At 40.2% G+C, this 18,974-nt stretch overlaps 2 protein-coding genes across 7 annotated transcripts; both read right to left on the bottom strand.

Moving 5' to 3' along the window:
• Positions 1-1,302: 1,302 nt before the first annotated feature.
• On the bottom strand, positions 1,303-13,304 carry anks3 (ankyrin repeat and sterile alpha motif domain containing 3). 4 transcript variants are annotated; one of them, XM_053494930.1, is made up of 16 exons: positions 10,712-12,228; positions 10,424-10,601; positions 10,086-10,284; positions 9,866-9,987; positions 9,700-9,781; positions 9,494-9,611; positions 9,275-9,412; positions 8,964-9,089; positions 6,036-6,148; positions 5,778-5,927; positions 5,564-5,688; positions 5,321-5,462; positions 5,028-5,238; positions 2,304-2,360; positions 2,103-2,197; positions 1,303-1,947 (listed from the first exon to the last, which is right to left on the bottom strand). In XM_053494930.1, exons 2-15 carry the CDS (start codon positions 10,588-10,590, stop codon positions 2,112-2,114), a joined length of 1,836 nt encoding a protein of 611 aa, XP_053350905.1. In that variant the 5' UTR covers positions 10,591-10,601; positions 10,712-12,228; the 3' UTR covers positions 1,303-1,947; positions 2,103-2,111. The 4 variants fall into 4 exon arrangements, with proteins under 4 accessions (XP_053350905.1, XP_053350904.1, XP_053350903.1 ...); XM_053494929.1 differs by having other exon boundaries at positions 10,708-12,228; XM_053494928.1 differs by lacking the exon at positions 10,712-12,228 and adding an exon at positions 13,127-13,304 and having other exon boundaries at positions 1,304-1,928.
• A 947-nt stretch (positions 13,305-14,251) lies between these two features.
• Positions 14,252-16,856, bottom strand: LOC128520541 (UPF0488 protein C8orf33 homolog). 3 transcript variants are annotated; one of them, XM_053494820.1, is made up of 5 exons: positions 16,702-16,856; positions 15,324-15,830; positions 15,109-15,199; positions 14,828-14,974; positions 14,252-14,741 (listed from the first exon to the last, which is right to left on the bottom strand). In XM_053494820.1, the coding sequence occupies exons 2-5, from the start codon at positions 15,801-15,803 to the stop codon at positions 14,545-14,547; spliced, it is 915 nt and encodes a 304-aa protein (XP_053350795.1). In that variant the 5' UTR covers positions 15,804-15,830; positions 16,702-16,856; the 3' UTR covers positions 14,252-14,544. The 3 variants fall into 3 exon arrangements, with proteins under 3 accessions (XP_053350795.1, XP_053350797.1, XP_053350796.1); XM_053494822.1 differs by having other exon boundaries at positions 15,324-15,825; positions 16,702-16,846; XM_053494821.1 differs by lacking the exon at positions 16,702-16,856 and adding an exon at positions 16,340-16,688.
• Positions 16,857-18,974: the final 2,118 nt, after the last annotated feature.

Here is an 18,974-nt window from a genome sequence, read left to right on the forward strand (position 1 = left end):
TCTTGCGTCTAGTTTATGGAACGAAATGCAGAACACTTCGACATTAGACGTACTTCCCTCTCTAAATATTCTCAAATCTCTTTTTCGAATTTTCAAAAAATCGAGTTTTATGTGAAGGAAAGATGTACTATATGTTTGTATAGTTTTAGTGGATGTGTGTGTGTTTTAGGTTTTATGTATCTTTTCAAAAATGTTTTATGTGAAACTTAATGTGCTGCCATCTTGCCCAGGACTCCCCGGTAAAAGAGATGTGGATCTCAATGGGATTTTGGTAAAATAAAGGGGAAAAAAAATCTTAGTTAAGGAAGCCGGGTTTAGAGCGCAGGGTCAGCCATAATATGGGTCATCCCTTCTTTAGCAGACAGGCTCAAGTGCCTAACATCGACAGGTTGTTAGAGGTGGGTTTTGAACCGCCAACCTTCTGATTAGCCTTAACAAGCGGAGCTCAAACCTGGCGATAGCGCTGAACCCTAGGCACTAGACCACCAGGGAAATAACCGCGTCTGTTTTGTAGAACTCGCACATAACTCCATAACTCACAAAATGACACAAACTGTGACTAATCAGTGGAAAGACCCCCTTAGTACCCCCTAAGTACTGCGGCCAGTACCAAGGACATGCACTAACCTTCCTCCCTTTGTGTCCAAATTGAATGACTAGTATGACCTGTCCTTGTGAAAACCAGCCTCGTTTCTTTAGCATGATAAAAAAAAAGATAAATTTAATGATTGCTTTAATAATTGTGCCAGCTTTAAAAATGCACAATCTGCAACAAAGGTTAGCGCTAGCTGTTACTCTCTGAGGACGTTTTTATCTTTCGAAGGACTCCAGATGGAGACTGTGGTGCTGGACGAGCAATTTGAAAAGAGTAGCTTCAAGTTTTTCGCTGCCAAAACGTCCTGTTTTATGTTGGACAGAGGGCTCATCAGGGTGTGCTTTACATTCTGCAAGCGATTAAGGAGAAGGCAAAAGGTCTCTCTCCCTCGGTCTCTCATGTCTAGCCATTTTCAGCTGCTGAGTGAACTGGGTTCAGCGAGAGGGTTTAAAAGAGCTGAGTCAAAGAAAAGACACTCTTGTGTTCAACGGAATTGTGCAAATCAAACAGTGTATACTGCGGTAATATTTGGGACGTTAAATAAATGTTAGATTTTACTTACGTACTGAGTTACGTAGATGTATGTGTTGTCTGAGGTTGCAGTTGTATCAGGTTTTAACACTCGGCTGGTTGCTTAGAAACCTGAGATGAACGATACAAGTTCTGTCATTCATGGCGCTCAGCTGTCACAAATGAGACACATGGACAGGACGCAGTTGCAAACTCATCTTTAATCAACAACATTGGTGAAATACCAATTAAGCAAAACTCCATTAATTAAGAACATTAATTAGAAACATGAACTTGGGAATATAACAGATGCAAGACAAAGACCAAACCATCTTTTAAATACTCAGACTAATGAGGAACAAACGCAAACCAGGTGCACGTGATAAAGGACATGTAAGTGACTGATGGGTAATGTAGTCCAGCGCCTCCGCGGCGCTCACCCTGGTAACTATCTCCTACACGTTGTTTGCTCTCCGAGGTTTGATTTGTAGTACAGTGTGCTTGAGTCTGCTCTTCTGTCACGTATGAGGAATGTTTTCCACTTTTTTGCATTCTCTCCGTGTGTACAGACTTGATTGTCTTCATCTTTATTTCTGCGTTACACACCGTCGGGTCAGTCGAGCGCAGACGTGAGTCGCCTGCTTGTCGATTTACTGCCCTGCTTAACTCGTGGCTCTTTCCTGACTGATCGTTTTTCAGCATTTCTCTCTTTTTTTTTTCTTGTCCCTCTCTTCTCTCCATTCCTCGGTCAGCTCAGGCAGGTCGGCGTGTTCGCGTGTTCAGGGTGGTGTGTTCACCCTCCGTCAGTGAAACTCTACAGTTACTGTTGGGGTGGGGGGAAACTGCATAAATAAATGTATTTTGTCAGAATAAATTAAAAAGCTATAACACACACACACACTACAGGTTTAATAAACCAAGCTTGGAATTTTTGCATTCACATTTTTACATTTTTTGTTTGTTGGGGTGTGTGTGTGTGTAAAAGAGAGAGACTCACATGCAGGTGCTAAGATTCTCCCTGCCAGCTGTTGGAGCTTTTCTCTGGAGCACAGAGATGCTGTAGACTCTGGCAGAGTGATTTTAGGCTGTCACCTACAAACACACACACACACAATTTAAATGTTGCAATTAAATAATATCATGTACTTTTTATCCTCTACTACATTATTTATTCTTTGACCCGAACATTTATCCATACCTAGTTTCTCCTCACACGACTCCATCTTGGAGAGCATCTCAGAGTGCATTGCGCCATCTAGAGCAGGGAAGGCGGAGAGAGAGAGAGCGAGATAATGCTAGTTTAAATTTGCGAATATAAAAGTGCCTTGCAAAACTATTCACTCCTTTTTGGAGTCTGTCCCATGTCGCTGCTTTTTAAAATCTGGAATTAAACAGTTTTTTGGGGGGGTGGGGGTGGGGCTTAGGGGTTTGAACCTGACACTCTTAAGACATTGAAATATTTTTTTATTCGTCACAAACAATAATAAAGACGAGCAAAGAAAAATCCGGAGGTGCATAAGTATTCATCCCCTTTGCTAAATAATATTTGGTTCAGTAGTTCTATAATTACAGCACTCAACACAATTATTAGCATTTCTAGTTCAGATGTGTTCTTGTTTTAACAATAATTTATTTTATTTTTTTTGCAGAAGCATAATCTCACACTGACAGATTGTAGAAAAATTTAACCTTTTATAAGTAAAAAATAATAATAATAATAATAAAAAAAAAAAAAAAAATATATATATATATATATATATATATATATATATAAAGTCATGGTGACTTTTTTTCTTAAGTCTGTTAGAAAGCTGAAAATGGGTCATCACTGGGTCTTTCAGCAGGATAATGACCCAAAACGTGGCAAAATCTAAACAAAAATGGTTCAGCAGATGCAAAATCAAGCTCCTCTCACGGCCATCTCAATCCCCAGACCTCAACCCAGTTGAAAACCTGTGGGGTGAGAGGAAGACAAGAGGGCATAAGAGAGGACCCAAGACTTTGCAAAAGAGGAATGGTTAAAGATCCCCATTTATATTTTCCAGTTTTGTGAAATGTTATAGGAGGAGATAAAGTGCTGTTTTGTTGGCAAAAGAGGGTTGTACAAAGTATTAACATAAGGGGTGCCAATAATTCTAGCACATATGATTTCATGTAAAAAAAAAAAAGAAAAAAAAAATCTTAATGTGGGATTTTTTTTCTCCACTAAATAATTTTACTTAAATTAAAGGTTGGATTTGTCTTTTTTTTTTTTTTTTAGATAATGTCCCTAAACATACTGCTAAAGCTACACTGGAGTAGTTTAAAGAAAAACATTTAAATGACTTGCCCTAGTCCCGTATCTACTAAGCGTCTCAGAATGACTCCCAGGAAAGTTAATATAGGATGTAGTTTAGAGTAGGACATAAGTTGTTTATGAAGCTTCCTACTTTTACTTTTAGCCGGAGTAGGACTGCTCCTAGGAAAGCGCGTCACATGATTTTTTACGGCACTGAGTAGTTTTAAACGATGGAAAAGCGAAATGGTAAAATCAGCAGCAGTTGTGTGAAAGCTTTATGCATATAGCCAACACTTTGAGATGTGTGGACTCGCTGCATGACGTTATCCTAACCGGACTGTTCCTATCACAACAGTTTAAAGCTCCTACAGTATATAGTAGGACTGTCATCATCTGGTCCAAATCATTTTTAAATGAAACCCAAACTGGAAAGAGGATGAGAGCGTTTTGCTTGCGGTGGGGAGAGTTAAACGTAAAGAAATAAATTAAGAAAAAAAATTCTGCCCTATTCTTACCTCTAGAGATAAAAACGGACTGGACGAAAATTTACGAAAGTATTAAAAGCATAAAACCTGTCAGTTTGCCACACAACCCACCGAGGAATACGACATGTTAATGCAGTAATGAAGTGCTATTTAAACAAATTATTAAATGTAGATACTGTGTATATATAAATAAAATGTAATTATATTTAAATATAATTGTGTATGTACAGTTTATATTAAATCACTCATCATGTTGTATCCATGACCACTTGAGTTTTCATGCTGTAATAATGTTTTTGGTTCACATAAACCTCCTCGTCTGTGTGTCAGGACGATTGTTTTAGTGTGTGTGTGCCATGGAGATCCAGAGCAAAATTTTATTTATTATTTCTGACATCGTCGTCTGTGTCAACCCCAAATCATAACTGTTTTTAAAGCTGCATGTTCAGTGTTACTAAAAAAAAACGTAAAGCAACGCTCGCCCCCGGAGGCAGCATACGGAATGTTCATTAATGGACCAGTTACATACCGCACGCGATCCATCACAAAAAATATTCAATTTTTGTCCAAACTTGCCTGTTATGAACGTTACTAAAATGTTTCTCCTTTGCACAAACACCCTTTCCTCGCTACTTCTACACAGTTAGGAGACCTCTGGAGCTCTCCTAAGTTTTGGTGAAGGTAGAAGTGATTTCCTATTTCAGGAATTTTGATAAATAGCTCTTACTCCTACTTCTAAAAGTAGGCCCAGAATGTTTGGCCACGTAGGAGCGATTTTCCTACTTTGAGACGCTTCATAAATACGATCCCAGACCTAAATCCTACCGAGAGCCTGCGTCATAACTTTTCAGAACTGATACAGATTGCTGTAGACCAACACAACCCAGCTGACTTGAAAGAGCTGGAGTGGATTTTGTATAGTAGAACAGGGGGAAAATCCCAGTGGGTGGATCTGCTAAGCTAATTGAGACATACCCCAAGAGACTTGCAGCTGTAATAGCGGCAAAGTGTCGCCCTAACAAAGCAATTGGCTTTTGTGGGGTGAATAACAGTAATGACCGTAATGAGGTGCTAGTTTAAGGACGGTTGAGTAACTGATGGATTCAAAAGTGCTAAATAAGGGCTGGGTGTGTGAATGAGAGCGATGTAGCATGCTGACCTTTCCCCATAGCCTGTGTGAGTTGCGTGTGTGTGTTCCGCAGCGTGTGTAGCGTGCTGTTCAGGGCATGGATTTGCTTGACGCTTTCACGTAGCTCCGCCTGCACGCCCCTCCATGCCATCTTCTCCTCCATCAGGCAGCCCTCCATGACGGTGCGCAGCTCCTTCTCCTGGGAGACCTGGCCCTGTAGAGACTCCACCTCGACACAGCGCTGGGTACACACACACAAAAAAAAAACTTAAAAAGCTTATTACACTGATTAAATATAAGAGTTATACTGTAGCACTGGCCACCTTATGCAGCTGAATAGCCATCTCCTGCATCTCAGCCTCGAGTTTGTCAGCGTACGCCTGCTCTAACGCGTCACTCGGTGGCCGGGCGTTGCTATGCCAACGGGCTATCGCTGATGTCATCTTTCTCTTGGGGCCAAACAACCTGAAGGGAAGTTAAAACAGAAGGTTTTAGGTATAGAAGCATCTCTGTGTGTGTGTGTGTGTGTGTGTGTGTGTGGAGAGAAAGTGTGGTCAGTGACTCACGTGATGCCCACTTCTTTGAGATCGTTCTCGGTCAGCGTGAGGAAGATTCTCAGGTCGATATCCTGCTCCTCTAGCAATGGGAGATACTTGCTAAAGCCTATCTGCTCCAGGAATTCCGCCAGGTCCTGACACACACACACACACACACACACACAAACATGTATGCTAAGTTTTGAATACTTAAAAAAAAAAAAAAAAACACCCGTATATTTACCTTGGGACCTGTGTAAGAAGGGGTAGGTCCGGATGTAGGAGCTATCCCAAAATTCCCAGCAGAGTCACTGTTACTATGACGACTCTTGCCCTTGGAGTGATGGGGCTTGTTGGGTCGTCGGGGGCAGCTTCTCTTTGCCTGGTCCGAGTCCTTGGAGAGAAAATTGAAAGGGGTTTTAATCATGTATTAGTCTTTGCGTGTATGTACCCAGGTGCAGGGTGTGACGCTGATGTGGGTGGGGTTTGTTGCCGTGGTTACCTCGTTGCTCTCGAGCGACGCTTCCCTGCTGAGGCCGAGGAGTCGGGGCAGACCTTCGCTGCTGCTGCTGCTGCTCCGTATCGTGGGCATGTCGTTGTCAAAGAACAGCTCGTCTACACACACACACACACACACACACACACAGTCAATAATTCGTCCACCCACACAGAACTACATTATCTCTTATTACCACACTCACTTTTACAATCCATCGATCTGGACGTAAAAAACGCACCATAAAATCTACCAGAGAGCTTCTCAAACGTTATATTCAGATATCCACATCTGATTTTTACTCAAGGTCAAAGGGCCGGAGCGATCAGTGATTAGCAAATAACCTTTATCATATGAACTTGCTTATAATTTACAAGCAGTGTACAGGCATGTTTAAGAAGGACCGAGACAAAACAGATTCAATGCCACTGTTTTACTTCAATCAGCTGCTTAAACCAAAACAACTCAAGTGTCAGATTCAAAATACAGGCAAATTACAAAAAAAAAAAAAAAAAAAGGTAAAAGTAATTCAATTCAACTTTATTTATATAGCGCTTTTAACAATGGTCATTGTCTCAAAGCAGCTTCACAAAATGAAAAAAAAAGATATGGAAGTGTGTATGAGTGAGAAAAAATGAGTTTAGTAATAATGAGATTGTCCCTGATGAGCAAGCCAAGGGTGTGACGTCAGTAGGAAGAAACAGTGAGAGGAACCAGACTCAACAGGGAACCCATCCTCATTTGGGTCATAACAGATAGCAGGAATAATATAACGACATCATGTGTGTTAAGCTGCTGGAAGTTCAGTAATGATACTGCTTACCTAAAAAATTGTTGCTTGTGATCCCAAACAGCTCCAACTTTTAAAATTAGGGCCTGTATGTAAGTGTCTCAGAATCACTCCTAGGAATTGCGCTTAGTGGTCTGAAAATATTCCTATCTCAGAGTAGGACATAAAAGTTGTTTAAGAAGCTTCTTACTTCCTTTCTTCAGCGAGGAGTACGGCTAAGGATAAAAACAGAGTGGACGGCAATTTGTGAAGGTCAGTTTGCTGTACGTGCAGCTGAGAAGTGTGAAAAATGGGGATACACCGTTTTAATTTTGGTTTAATTTCACCAAAAAAAAGAATTTAATATAAATATATAGAATGTATATACATAAATATGATTATTTTAATGTGTGTGCCATGGATGATTAAAAATTCCATGAATCCAGCTTGTTTTTCCATGAGTCCACGCTGCGTGGTGGGAACTTTTATTAACCTGCACGATATGCAGTGTTGTAAGAGCAAAATTTGATTTATTATTTTTGACATTGTTCGCTGCGTCACTTTTTCAAAGCTGCATCTTCTCTGTTACTAAAAACCTGTACAGTATCAGTCACCTGCGGAGACAGCATACGGAATGTTCGTTAAAAAACTAGGGACATATCGTATGCAAAAAAAAAAAAAAAAGTATAAAATTTTTGTCAAAACGTATCTTTTTTTAAGCTCCGTGTCACTCAATGTTACTAAAACGTCTCTACTGAACGCTATTTCCTCACTACTCCTTATCGGTTAGGACACCTCTGGAGCTCTCCTCCATTTTAGTGGGAGATTTAATGTAGGAGTGATTTCTTATTTTAAGAATGCTGAGAAATAGCTCTTCGTTTATTCGTTCTTCGTTTAATAGCTCTACTAAAACTGGGACCAAAACTGCTTCACTCTGAGACTTTTTTGACCACTTACGAGTGATATCCTACTCTAAAGCCCGATTCAGACGGGACTAGTTTTACAGGGGGTCGTTAGAGAAATTCCTGTTTCACAGACGTATTTTGTGATTTTTATCCCGTCCGAATCTGCCATGTCTGTCTTTCGCTCACATGACCTCTGAAAAAATTCCAAAGCAAATTACCTACTGTTTTTCAGCAAACTCGGAGGTTCTCTGAGAAATCTAATCCCGTCCGAATGCGAATGTCTGTGATTACCGTTTTTTTTTTTTTTCCAAAACGCGTTTTCTTTTGTGTTTTAATCAACGTGAACTACCGTACTATCTCTAGCACGCCGGTATTCAAGTTTGCTTACCAATAATGGTTATAGATGTGGACATGTGATCTTGTGCAACGCCCACAAAAAATTCAAACTCATTCAAACGTCATTTGGAAAACTAGTCCCGTCCGAATAGGGCTTAAGACGCAAAAAGTAAAACAAAAAAAAAAGTAAACAAATATGGTCCCAGGTGTTTTAGGAAAAAAAAAAAAAAGATTCATGAGAGAAAAATCTTCATTGTGTGATTTTCATGCCGAAACAAACTAAATAAGCAAAGTATATTTGCTCTGATGCTGGAATAAACCCATTAAACAAACTGACCTAAAAGGACAACAAAACGTCTGAAAACGTGTGGAAAAAGAACATTATATCAATTCCAAAACGGTGTGGTGTCTGCCATTGCTAAGCAACCTTGACCAGCGCTCTCTATGACGAAATTGCAATTGGATTTCCAGCACCGAAAATAGCTCTAGTGCTAAATTTGTTTGTGGACGTGGGTGGGGGGGCAATGTGCTTGGGTGCTTCCGATACTTCAAGCACAAAGAAAACTGCTGATCCAGGAAGACAGATGGAATGCAGTTGGTTCTTGTCACATGACTTGCGGTGCTCTTGCGGCATTTGTAAAAAAAAATTACAAAAAAATGTATGGACGTGCATGGAAACCGCATGAGCGTCAGGATGGTGACGTTCTCTAACGTGAGTGCGCTTGATGTGTGTCTCCATTTTCACTGACTTCATCAGCTGCCTAAACCTGCACAAAAAGTTGTGGTCTGTAACTGGACACACTTATCTCTTTGCACATTTGGATCGTGACACCCTCCTCACAAAAGAGATGTAATGTGAACGCAGAGGAGCCCTGATCTACAGTATACACCAGTAACCTTCTTGGTTTAGATTTAGAGATCTACCTCGACTGCTGTTGCTCTGGCCATCCAGTTCGTTAATGGGGGACGTGACGTCGCGGTTGCAGATGCCCTCGTTTTGTTCGCCCACGTCTCGGAACGTCATGTACCCGGGTGGAGCCAACTGTGGATCTGCGGATCCAACAGAATTAACATTTTTAGATGGAGAGATGGATATTCTTTCTAAAATAATAATTTGTGGAATTTTTGATAATACATCTAGGCATAATAAGGAACGCTGAAATTAGTTCTCTCTGAGCCAAGAAATGGTTACAGCCTGGGTCTTGTGTCTGAGGTGTGTGTGTGTGTGTGTGTACCATGTTTGGGGGTGACTCTAAAGCGAGCTATGGCCTGTGGGCCGTCGTGTATGCTCGGGCCTCTGGTTCTGCTGCGGCTTGACCTGGCTCTCGGCGCTGCGCTGTCTTCCTCCGATGAGCTCAGCTCCTCGTACACGCCTGAAAAAAAGAGCAACACTTCGTTACGTCGGTCGTGATGCTCGCAAAATGTAGATCTTAAACCTTAGAGGGGTGTTTGACCTGTTTTTGCCCTCAGGCAGTGCATGTCTATTAGGCTGGCGATCTTGGTGTGGCCGTACATCATGGCTAAAACTCTCGCCGTCTCGCCTTTGAAGTTCCTCTCCTCCACTCGTGCATCCTGACACGACACATACACACGTAGGCACAAGTATTCAGAGGATGCTACTGAAACCTGAATATGCAGCCACACACACACAGACACTCACATGGTCAAGAAGGTACTGGACAATGATCTCATGGCCTGATGCTGCAGCTTCCATCAGTGGGGTGAACCCAAACACGGGCTCTCTAAAAAATTTTTTTTTAAAAAGGGTAAAGGTCAAAGGTCATGCTAAGCTTTGTGTTTGAGATTTGTGTGTCTCTCTATATTACTTGATGTTGGCGTTTGCATTGTTGTCCAGGAGAAACTTGACCATCTGTTGGTGTCCGGTGCTCGTGCTGTGCAGGAGGGCTGTCCAACCGCGTCCGTCTTTACGCTCGAGCTCCGCCCCTTGCTTTACAGATGGATAGAGAGATGGTTACAGCCAATCAGAAGCTTGAAAAACTTAAGACTTTGTAAAGATGGTTACTGTGTAAATCCACTAAAGACTACCTGGAGGAGGAAGTAAGCAATGCTCTCATTTCCGCAGCTCGCAGCTAGCATCAGCGGGGTTAGCCCCTTTGTTGTGCTAGCGTTCACGCAAACCCCAGATTCCAGAAGCAGGTTAACGACATTGTCGTGACCGATATACGACGCGTACATGAGGGGCGTCCAGCCGCCGAGGTTCCTTCCGTTCACGTCTACTTTACCTCTGGAGAGAAAGATGGATAACATCATGTACCAAGATTTACGTCTTAGAAAAAATTTCAATCCAAGCACAAACATTATTACACCCATAGGATAGAATTTATAATAATAATAATAATAATAATAATAACAACAAGGCTTACCTGCGAATGGACTCCGCCACCACGTCGTACTGGCCGATAGAGCAAGCCGTATGGAGGTCCAGTGGCACGTCAAGCTCCTCCAGGCCACTCCCACTGTCGGCCAGCCACACAGACAGACTCGAGCCCAGCTGATCCGACTCGCTCGCTTCATCGCTAAGTTCTGACATCCTCCACTAGGCTGGAGATTAAATAGAAAAAGGTTTTTTTTTATATACAATCTTAAATACAGATCTTTAAAAATAAGAGAACAAACAAAAAAGAAAATATCAGGCCTCGCTCTTCACCTACAGCAACCGCAATTTCTCCACACAGTGCATGTGGACTCCACTGAAAAACCCTTTGTCTGTTTTAAACACGTCATATCGCTGTGCCTCCTGGCACACATTCGTAAAACTTGTAATACACGATGGCTAGAACCAAACCATAAACAACATATGAGGTTTAGTCAAAAGGTATCAGCACTCCTGCTGTAGAATTTATTTTAAATGTTTTAAACTATTACAAAAGACAAAAATATAATTTTTTATATTTTTCAAAACATTTTGGCCATCTGTCAACAAGCATTCGTATTCCCTCATTTAAAATTTTTTTATTCTAAACTGCGAGCCACGAATGCACCGCTGTCTTCACTTCTTCATCAGCAGAATGATTAAGCTGCTTTCAGGGAACCAAGTCCAGGTAAAAGTCTGATGAAGCGATTATAAGTAGGAAGCTTTAACACCTCAAAACGAAGTCGACAGCGTGGGCAGAAGTGTGTGGATCTGCGTCGTCACGTGATATCACAGCGCAGTCCTTCAGCTCTTCAATAAGCATCTTATCATAATGAGCACTGTTGATTGTTGAACCTTTTTCCTAATAATATTTCAATACTGACCCTTGAGAATCCCAGGAAACTGTAAGCACGGGTGGATTTAAACTTTTTCTTGGTCTGCAGTTGAGAATGTAATAATTCTTTTTTTAAAAACTTTCACCTTCCTTTGAGTATTGCTCCAAATTTCTTTTACAGATATCTGAACACTTCTGCTAATGCTCTTTGTGTTGTTTCTTCAATACTTGGACTAATCCCACTCACCCATTTCCAAAAAAAAAAAAAAAAAAAACATTTCCAACTATGTTTGACTGATGGCACTTAGTCAGTAACTTAGTAACCCAGTGTAAGTATCTATCCAGTGACGGAAACTTCAAAGCACTTTTTTTTAAGTCGCTCTGGATAAGAGCGTCTGACAGATGAAAATGTACCCATTTGCACAAATCATGAATCACTGCACGCTGCTCTTCTTTTGTGCAATGTAGTGTTGTCTTCCTGGGCTCCCTTTAAACGGGGTTCCACAGAGTCTGCAAGTGTCCATGAGGACCACCAAAAAAATTAAACGTTTAATTTTTCACACAGAAAGGTGGGAAACGTAATCACTACGCCAAAACTGCACAAACTTGCGGTGAATCGCAATAAACCATTCTTACAGCCACTGTGCAAAACCGTGCTGATTCCGCGTAGGTGAGACAGGGGTGTAAGACTCACTTTGTCAGACTCACAAACGTATTCGACTTACGAACGTGCTCCCAGAAACGGGACTCATTTATAAGTAGGGGACGACTACTTGTTTTATTGAGGAGTTTTCCTGTAGTGCCTGTAATTTTCAAACAAAGTGTTGCAGGACAATTTTTTCGTTTACATGTAGTCTTTTACATTTAACATTTTCTGAGATTTAAAAAAGACTAATAAACGAAATTGATCATTTTATAGCCCTCATGCCACATTGACAGGCAACGCTAAACAGCACGCGCGACACTTCAGATGGCTGTGCATAATTACAGTTCATCACAACAAAAAATTTATAGAGCTCTGTCTGTGTGTGTGTGTGTGTGTGTGTGTGTGTGTGTGTGTGTGTGTGTGTGTATATATATATATATATATATATATATATATATATGTGGTGGCTCAGTGTGTTAAGGCTCTAAGTTACGGATCGGAAGATCTGCGGTTCGAGCCCCAGCTCCGCCAGGTTGCCGCTGTTGGGCCCTTGAGCAAGGCCCTTAACCCTGTCTGCTCCAGGGGCGCCGTAAGAATGGCTGACCCTGCGCTCTGACCCCTGCCTACTAACAAGAAGCAGGGATATGTGAAGAATAAAGAATTTCACTGTGCAGTAATGTACAGTATGTGTGACAAATAAAGGCTTAACTTTATATATATATATATATATATATTAATAATTTATTTAATGAACTGAATTGTGGGTGTTCGTAAAATCTTCATTCATTAGTCATTTAATATAATAAATAAAAAAAGTACAAATAATAAAAAGATTCATTAAAGATTCGACTCATTTGAATCAACTTTAAAATCCCGTTATGCGCGGGTCCTGTGTGCAATCCACACCAAGTGTACTACCTCAGCTGTTGCAGCACACAGGCTCGCTCTATACGTAGTGTACTTAAACAAGAAGTGCATATGTATTTGGGACGCCACCTTAGGGGTCTGGAATGACGGTTTTAAAGACAATTAACGCTAAACGATTGGAAATTCCTGGCGTGTCCTTGCTATTAATAATATAAAATACAATTCTTAGCATTTTTCTCGGTTTTATAAATAAAACTGTAAGCGTTTGTTTGTTAATAGCCTTAGCTACACTAAGTTAGCAAGCGAGTCTGCAGTTTTATCGGGCGGACTCGGGAATGAGAGAGAATAGTTTAATTTAAACCTACCGTATATTTCGAAAGAGTTTGAAAACAAATTTAACCATAAAATAACTTCTTGTACTTAACAAAACGACAGCGCGAGCCTTTGCTGAGCTGAACACACAACTCCGCCGGGTGCTGATGATCTTCGTAACAACACGGAGAGAAACGCCTCTGTTAGACAGCATCCTGGGAATTGTAGTCTTTTCAAGGCATCGCTTGTGCCTTTGTAAGAGTATACACACAGATAAGAAGACTACAAATCCCATGAGTGCGCTGTGCGCGCTGCATTCGTGACCTACGTGAATCAGAATAAAAAAAGATGCTTCAGTAAAATGTTTTTATTGAAATTGTTTAATGATAAAGTTATTCGCCACTTAGTTTAACTAATTGTTTATCTTTATTTATTTATTAATTTTTACAACAACAAAAAACCCTACTAAAAATGTAATTTTTAAATGTCATTTTATAGCGCCTCACGCCTCATTGCCATGGCAACGCTAAACCGCACGCGCGACACGTTCAGAGAGGGCTGTGCATGATTACAGTTCTTCACAGCAAACATAAATTTGTATTTAGGGAAAATATATTATTTAACTTCAACTAAACAGGAATGTGTGCTCGTAACATCATGCATTAGTCAGTTTTACACGGGAAAAATACTTTGTAGAATGAGTTAAAAGGTCTTAATCCAAATATAATCTGATCATCTTTAATGTAATCAGTGATACTATTATTTCAGGTTGTCTGCCTGTCTTTCTGTACGGAAGAACTCTGTGCCTAACTTAATACAAAGACATACTTTTTGTAAGGTTCTGTGCTTCTTTCTTTATCAGCCAAATACACTCACTCTTCGGTAATCTGTTGGGGTTTCGTAAAACTTTTGGCACGGCTTTACATGAATAAAAAGCATGTCATGTCTGTGTCGCTCTGCAATTACACAGCCGAACCGCTAGATGGCGGTGAGGTTTTTGTACCACTGTGATTAGTCTCTTCCCCACTTGCTGGTGGAGAGAGAACTTCCTAAACTTTATTAACGTTATATTCTCTAAAACAAAACAATAAACATGTTTTTTTTTCCTGTACTTTTTCCTTTAAGAAACACTGTTATATTACATTTTACATTAAAATGTAAAATAAACATCTTCAGACTTTTTAAAATTAAATTTGTTTTTACTGACATTAGAAACTTTGAATATCCAGTGAATATTAAACACATTTAAAGCATCCCAAAACTCATGCAATGTGTTTAACAGCTGTCCGCATCAGCTGAATCAAGGACCATCTTCATGATCAATTGGAACCGTTCTCACACGCAGACCAAACAGGGCCTCCTTGCGATGGGATCACCAGGATGAGTCACATCTGTCTGTTTGGTTCATGTTCATTCATCTTTAAACTCCACCTTTATACAGTCACACAGCATATCTGTTGCGTTTTTCCCCTTATAAACAACAATCAGACGTTGAAGTTGAAGCAAAGGGTCTGTTACCGATGGCATCCCCGTCTGTCAGCTTGACAGGAAGTGACGCCTTGTCCGTGTCTGTGCTGCGTGCTGGAGGTGCGTGAGGCTTAGCTTGTTGGTTGTAGACTGCTCTACAACAAGGCACTAACACTCTCAGTACCTTCGCTGAGGATATCGCTAGGAAAACACATTACAAAGCTACAGTTAATTACACTCTGTTGCGTCTGAACTGTCTTTCTCTCAGAGAGCCGTCTGTGTCTTACCTAAATGGATGAGTTTGTCCTGTTTCTCTTTTTCCTCCTCCATCTTTTTGTAGTAATCTTCAGACACGGCTCTCATCACTTGCCTCTTCTTCTCCATCGGTGCTTTAGAGCTGCGCAGAGTCTTTAGAGCACGACAGGCTTCCTTTCCTATTACAAACACACACAAAGAGAGAGAGAAAGAGAGTAGGGTAGGCTGTTTAGAGGCAGATTAGTAGTGTGTGTGTGTGTGTGTGTGTGCGCGCGCGTGTGTGAGAGAGAGAGAGAGATAGAGAGAGACTTGCTTTGCTTCGTGGAGTTTTTTTGAACTTTCATTCGCAGTTGAAGCTGCTCAACACACCAGTCCAGCTCTTGACTCTGGTGCTGCTCTGGAGACTGACACACACACACACACACACCTTATATACGTTTTGTGCAAAGAGAGTGGTCCATAATAAAGTTTCAGTGTTTTTTTAAGGATTAGCTTAAAGTCTGAAAGTAACTGGCATTTCTCACTGACCAGTTCAATGCTCTCCTCCTTGACCGCTGCTTCTTCTCCTGGATGATTCACATTCTCCTGTACAGCTTCCTCTCCTTCATCTGCTTCTACTTTCTTTATGTTCTCAACTTTAAGTTTTATATCTTCACTCAACTCCTCTGTACTGGGAATGCAATAAGCGTAGCCCATTTCCTGAAGACGTCTGTACGTGGTGGCTCTTGATGCCTTGACTCCAGCCTCACTCCACTCCTTGTGAAGCTCTAACAAGTTCTTATATCGGCTTTGCATGACAATCTTCTCGAGGCTGCGGTCATCTTTGTTACTTGTGCATCTTTTCCTACCACATTTTTCCCTTCCAGTCATCTTTCCACGAATATGCTTCGATACAGCACTCTGCGAGCAGCATGCCTTTTTAGCGATGTACTTCTGGGGCTTACCCTCCTTGTGGAGGGTGTCGATGATTGTCTTCTGATCTACCGTTAAGTCAGCAGTCTTCCCCATGATTGTGGTTGTGGTTACTGACCTAGACTGGGGGGTACACAGTAATTATACTGTATGAACAGTAAACTTAAAATAAAATATTCTAATATTTTGAGATACTGGATATATAATTTTTTATGAACTACAAGATAGTAGTCATTAAAATGAAAACAAAAAAAGCTGAAATATCACTTTTTAAAAATAAATTACCAAAAAAATCTTATCATAATACTCGAAGGCATTTCCACCAGCAAAACAGTAATGTCCATGAATATTTAATGTCTGAAACTAAAATAAATATGGAAATTTATGCATTTCCAAAAATCGTACGTAAATCCCAAATGAAAAATTAAACAGTTTTACAGATTTAATACCAAGGCTTCCAGTAAGAGTTTGTACCTTTTTTCTTTTTTCTTCTCTTTAAAAAAAAAAGTGCATCCTGTATTTGTGTATCTTTGACATTGTTTTTGATGACAAACCCCACCTTCTTGTATCTGTTAATACTTCAATTAAATAAAGATTCGACTCATTAGTATCAAATCAATGACTCGATTTACCTTAGGATTCCGTTATGCGGGTCTCCTGTTCACGCCTAGTGCACTTCCTCAGCTGTTAAAACACACACGTTTGCTCCCTATGTAGTGCACTTATATATGATGTGCGTATTGATTTGTGACGCAATCTAACTGATCTGGAACGACGTTCCAAGGATATTTAACGCTAGACGTTTGGAAATTCCTGGCGTGTCATTGATGTTAATAATAAGAATAAATGTTTAAACAGTTTTTGTCGGTTTTATAAATAAAACGGTAAGTGTTTGTTTGTTAATAGCCTTAGCTACACTAATTTAGCAAGCGAGTCTGGTGTTTTATCGGGCGAACTCGGGAATGAGAGGACAAATAATTTGATTTAAACTCACCGTATATTTCGAAAGAGTTTTAAAACAAATTTAACCAAAAAAAACGTGTACTTAATTAAATTACAGCGCGAGCATTTGCTGATCTGAACACAACTTCGCCAGCTGCTGATGATCTTCGTAACAACACAGGGAGAGAAACGCCTCTGTTAGACAGGAATCCTGGGAATTGTAGTCTTTTCAAGGCCTCACTTGTGCCTTTGTAAGAGATTGCGAAAGCATAAGAAGACTACAAATCCCTACAAGTGCAGTCGTGACCTACTTGAATCAGAATAAAACGGTGCTTCAATTATTAAATTATTTTACCCAAGTGGTACACTGTTTTATTGTTTAAATTTTGTTTTGTTTTTTTACTGGAAAAACTATTTCTTAAAAATGGAATAGATAATTTATAGAGCGTTACGCTATATTGCCATGGCAACGCTAAACTGCACGCGCGACACGATCAGATAGCGGTGCATAATTACAGTTCTTCACAACAAAAATAGAATAAATCTGTGTAAAAACGATGATTAAAATGTATTTAATAAACTGTAATGTGTTCCACATTTATCCGTTAGTCATTACTAGCGGAAGTGCCCGTCGTTGACGGTTAAACAGTTTGTAGAAAGAGTTTAAAGGTTAAATCGAAACAATAATCTGATCAGCTTTAATGTAATCAGTGATATTATTATTATTATTATTTCAGATTGAAGCCCACGTACATGTCTGTCTGTCTTTTTGTACGGTAAAACACTCTGCCTAAACGAAAAATACAAAGAAATCAAATCTTGTAAGGTTGAGTATCTTAGGAGGGATGAGTATCTTTCGTCAATACACTCCCTGTTCTGTAATAGGAAAGTGAATCCTAGATAATAAAAAAATCGAAAAAAAAAATAGATTGGATAACGAAGTCTAGCACGTTAAAATTACCTTAGACCACTTGAACTAATAAACACTTGAAAATGTGAACTAATCTGAGTAAAACTATTCAGTTTAGCTTTTTTAATTAATATCCAATGATTCAGGTGTTTGTTTACATTGAGCAAGGAGCTTATTAGTATCCTATTTTAAAGTAGATTATTAAATCTGGCACATAACTGTTCATAACATCGCCACTTATTGTGCAAGTTAAACTTCTGGCAGATCTCTAAGTACTGCAAAAGTTTAATTTAATTCTGTCCAGTCAGTTTTGCATAATGAAATTTTGTTGTATTAGTATTTTTATAGTGTGTGTGTGAAGAGGGGGTGGTCATTTCACGCATATTACTGGGCTCTCAGTTTGGGTATTTTACATGACCTCACCTCGGAGTCCTGCGGATATGTTTGCTTTAATGACCAGGGTTTTATTTTTTAGTGACTTTACATTGCTGCTTTTTATTAGCGCCATGGTTTCGGAACATATGAGACAAACTGGCTTTAAACTTCCAGCAGGAAGAATTAATATATATTAATCTGTCCATACATCTTTAAAAGTTCTGTTTTCATAGTCCACTTTGAAAGTTCTCACTTTCTTGGAAGTGCTTAGGGGAGGTGGCAGTAGAGTTTCTGACAAGTTTGTTTAACAAGATCTTAAAGAGTGAGAGGATTCCAGAGGAATGGAGGAGAAGTGTATTGGTGCCAATTTTTAAGAACAAGGGAGATGTGCAAAGCTGTGGCAATTATAGAGGTATAAAGCTAATGAGCCAGACAATGAAGCTGTGGGAAAGAGTAGTGTAAGCTAGGTTAAGGGCAGAGGTGAGCATTTGTGAGCAGCAATATGGTTTTATGCCTAGAAAGAGTACATCAGATGCAGTATTTGCTTTGAGGATGCTGGCGGAGAAGTACAGAGAAGGTAACAGGGAGTTGTATTGTGTCTTTTTAGATTTAGAGAAAGTGTATGACAGGGTGCCAAGAGAGGAGCTGTGATATTGTATGAGAAGGTCTGGAGTGGCAGAGAAGTATGTTAGAGTGGTGCAGGACATGTATGAGAGCTGTAAGACAGTGGTAAGATGTGCTGTAGGTGTGACAGAAGAGTTCAAGGTGGAGGTGGGTCTGCATCAAGGATCGGCTCTAAGCCCCTTTTTGTTTGCTCTGGTGATGGACAGGATGACAGATGAGGTAAGACAGGAGTCCCCATGGACTATGATGTTTGCAGATGACATTGTGCTCTGTAGCGAGAGCAGGGAACAGGTGGAGGAAAATTTGGAGAGGTGGAGGTATGCTCTGGAAAGCAGAGGAATGAAGGTTAGCCGCAGCAAGACGGAATACATGTGTCCCAGGAGGATCGGTGAGGCTACAGGGAGCAGAGGTAAAGA

Source organism: Clarias gariepinus, chromosome 4, assembly GCF_024256425.1.
Source record: "Clarias gariepinus isolate MV-2021 ecotype Netherlands chromosome 4, CGAR_prim_01v2, whole genome shotgun sequence".
Taxonomy (NCBI): domain Eukaryota; kingdom Metazoa; phylum Chordata; class Actinopteri; order Siluriformes; family Clariidae; genus Clarias; species Clarias gariepinus.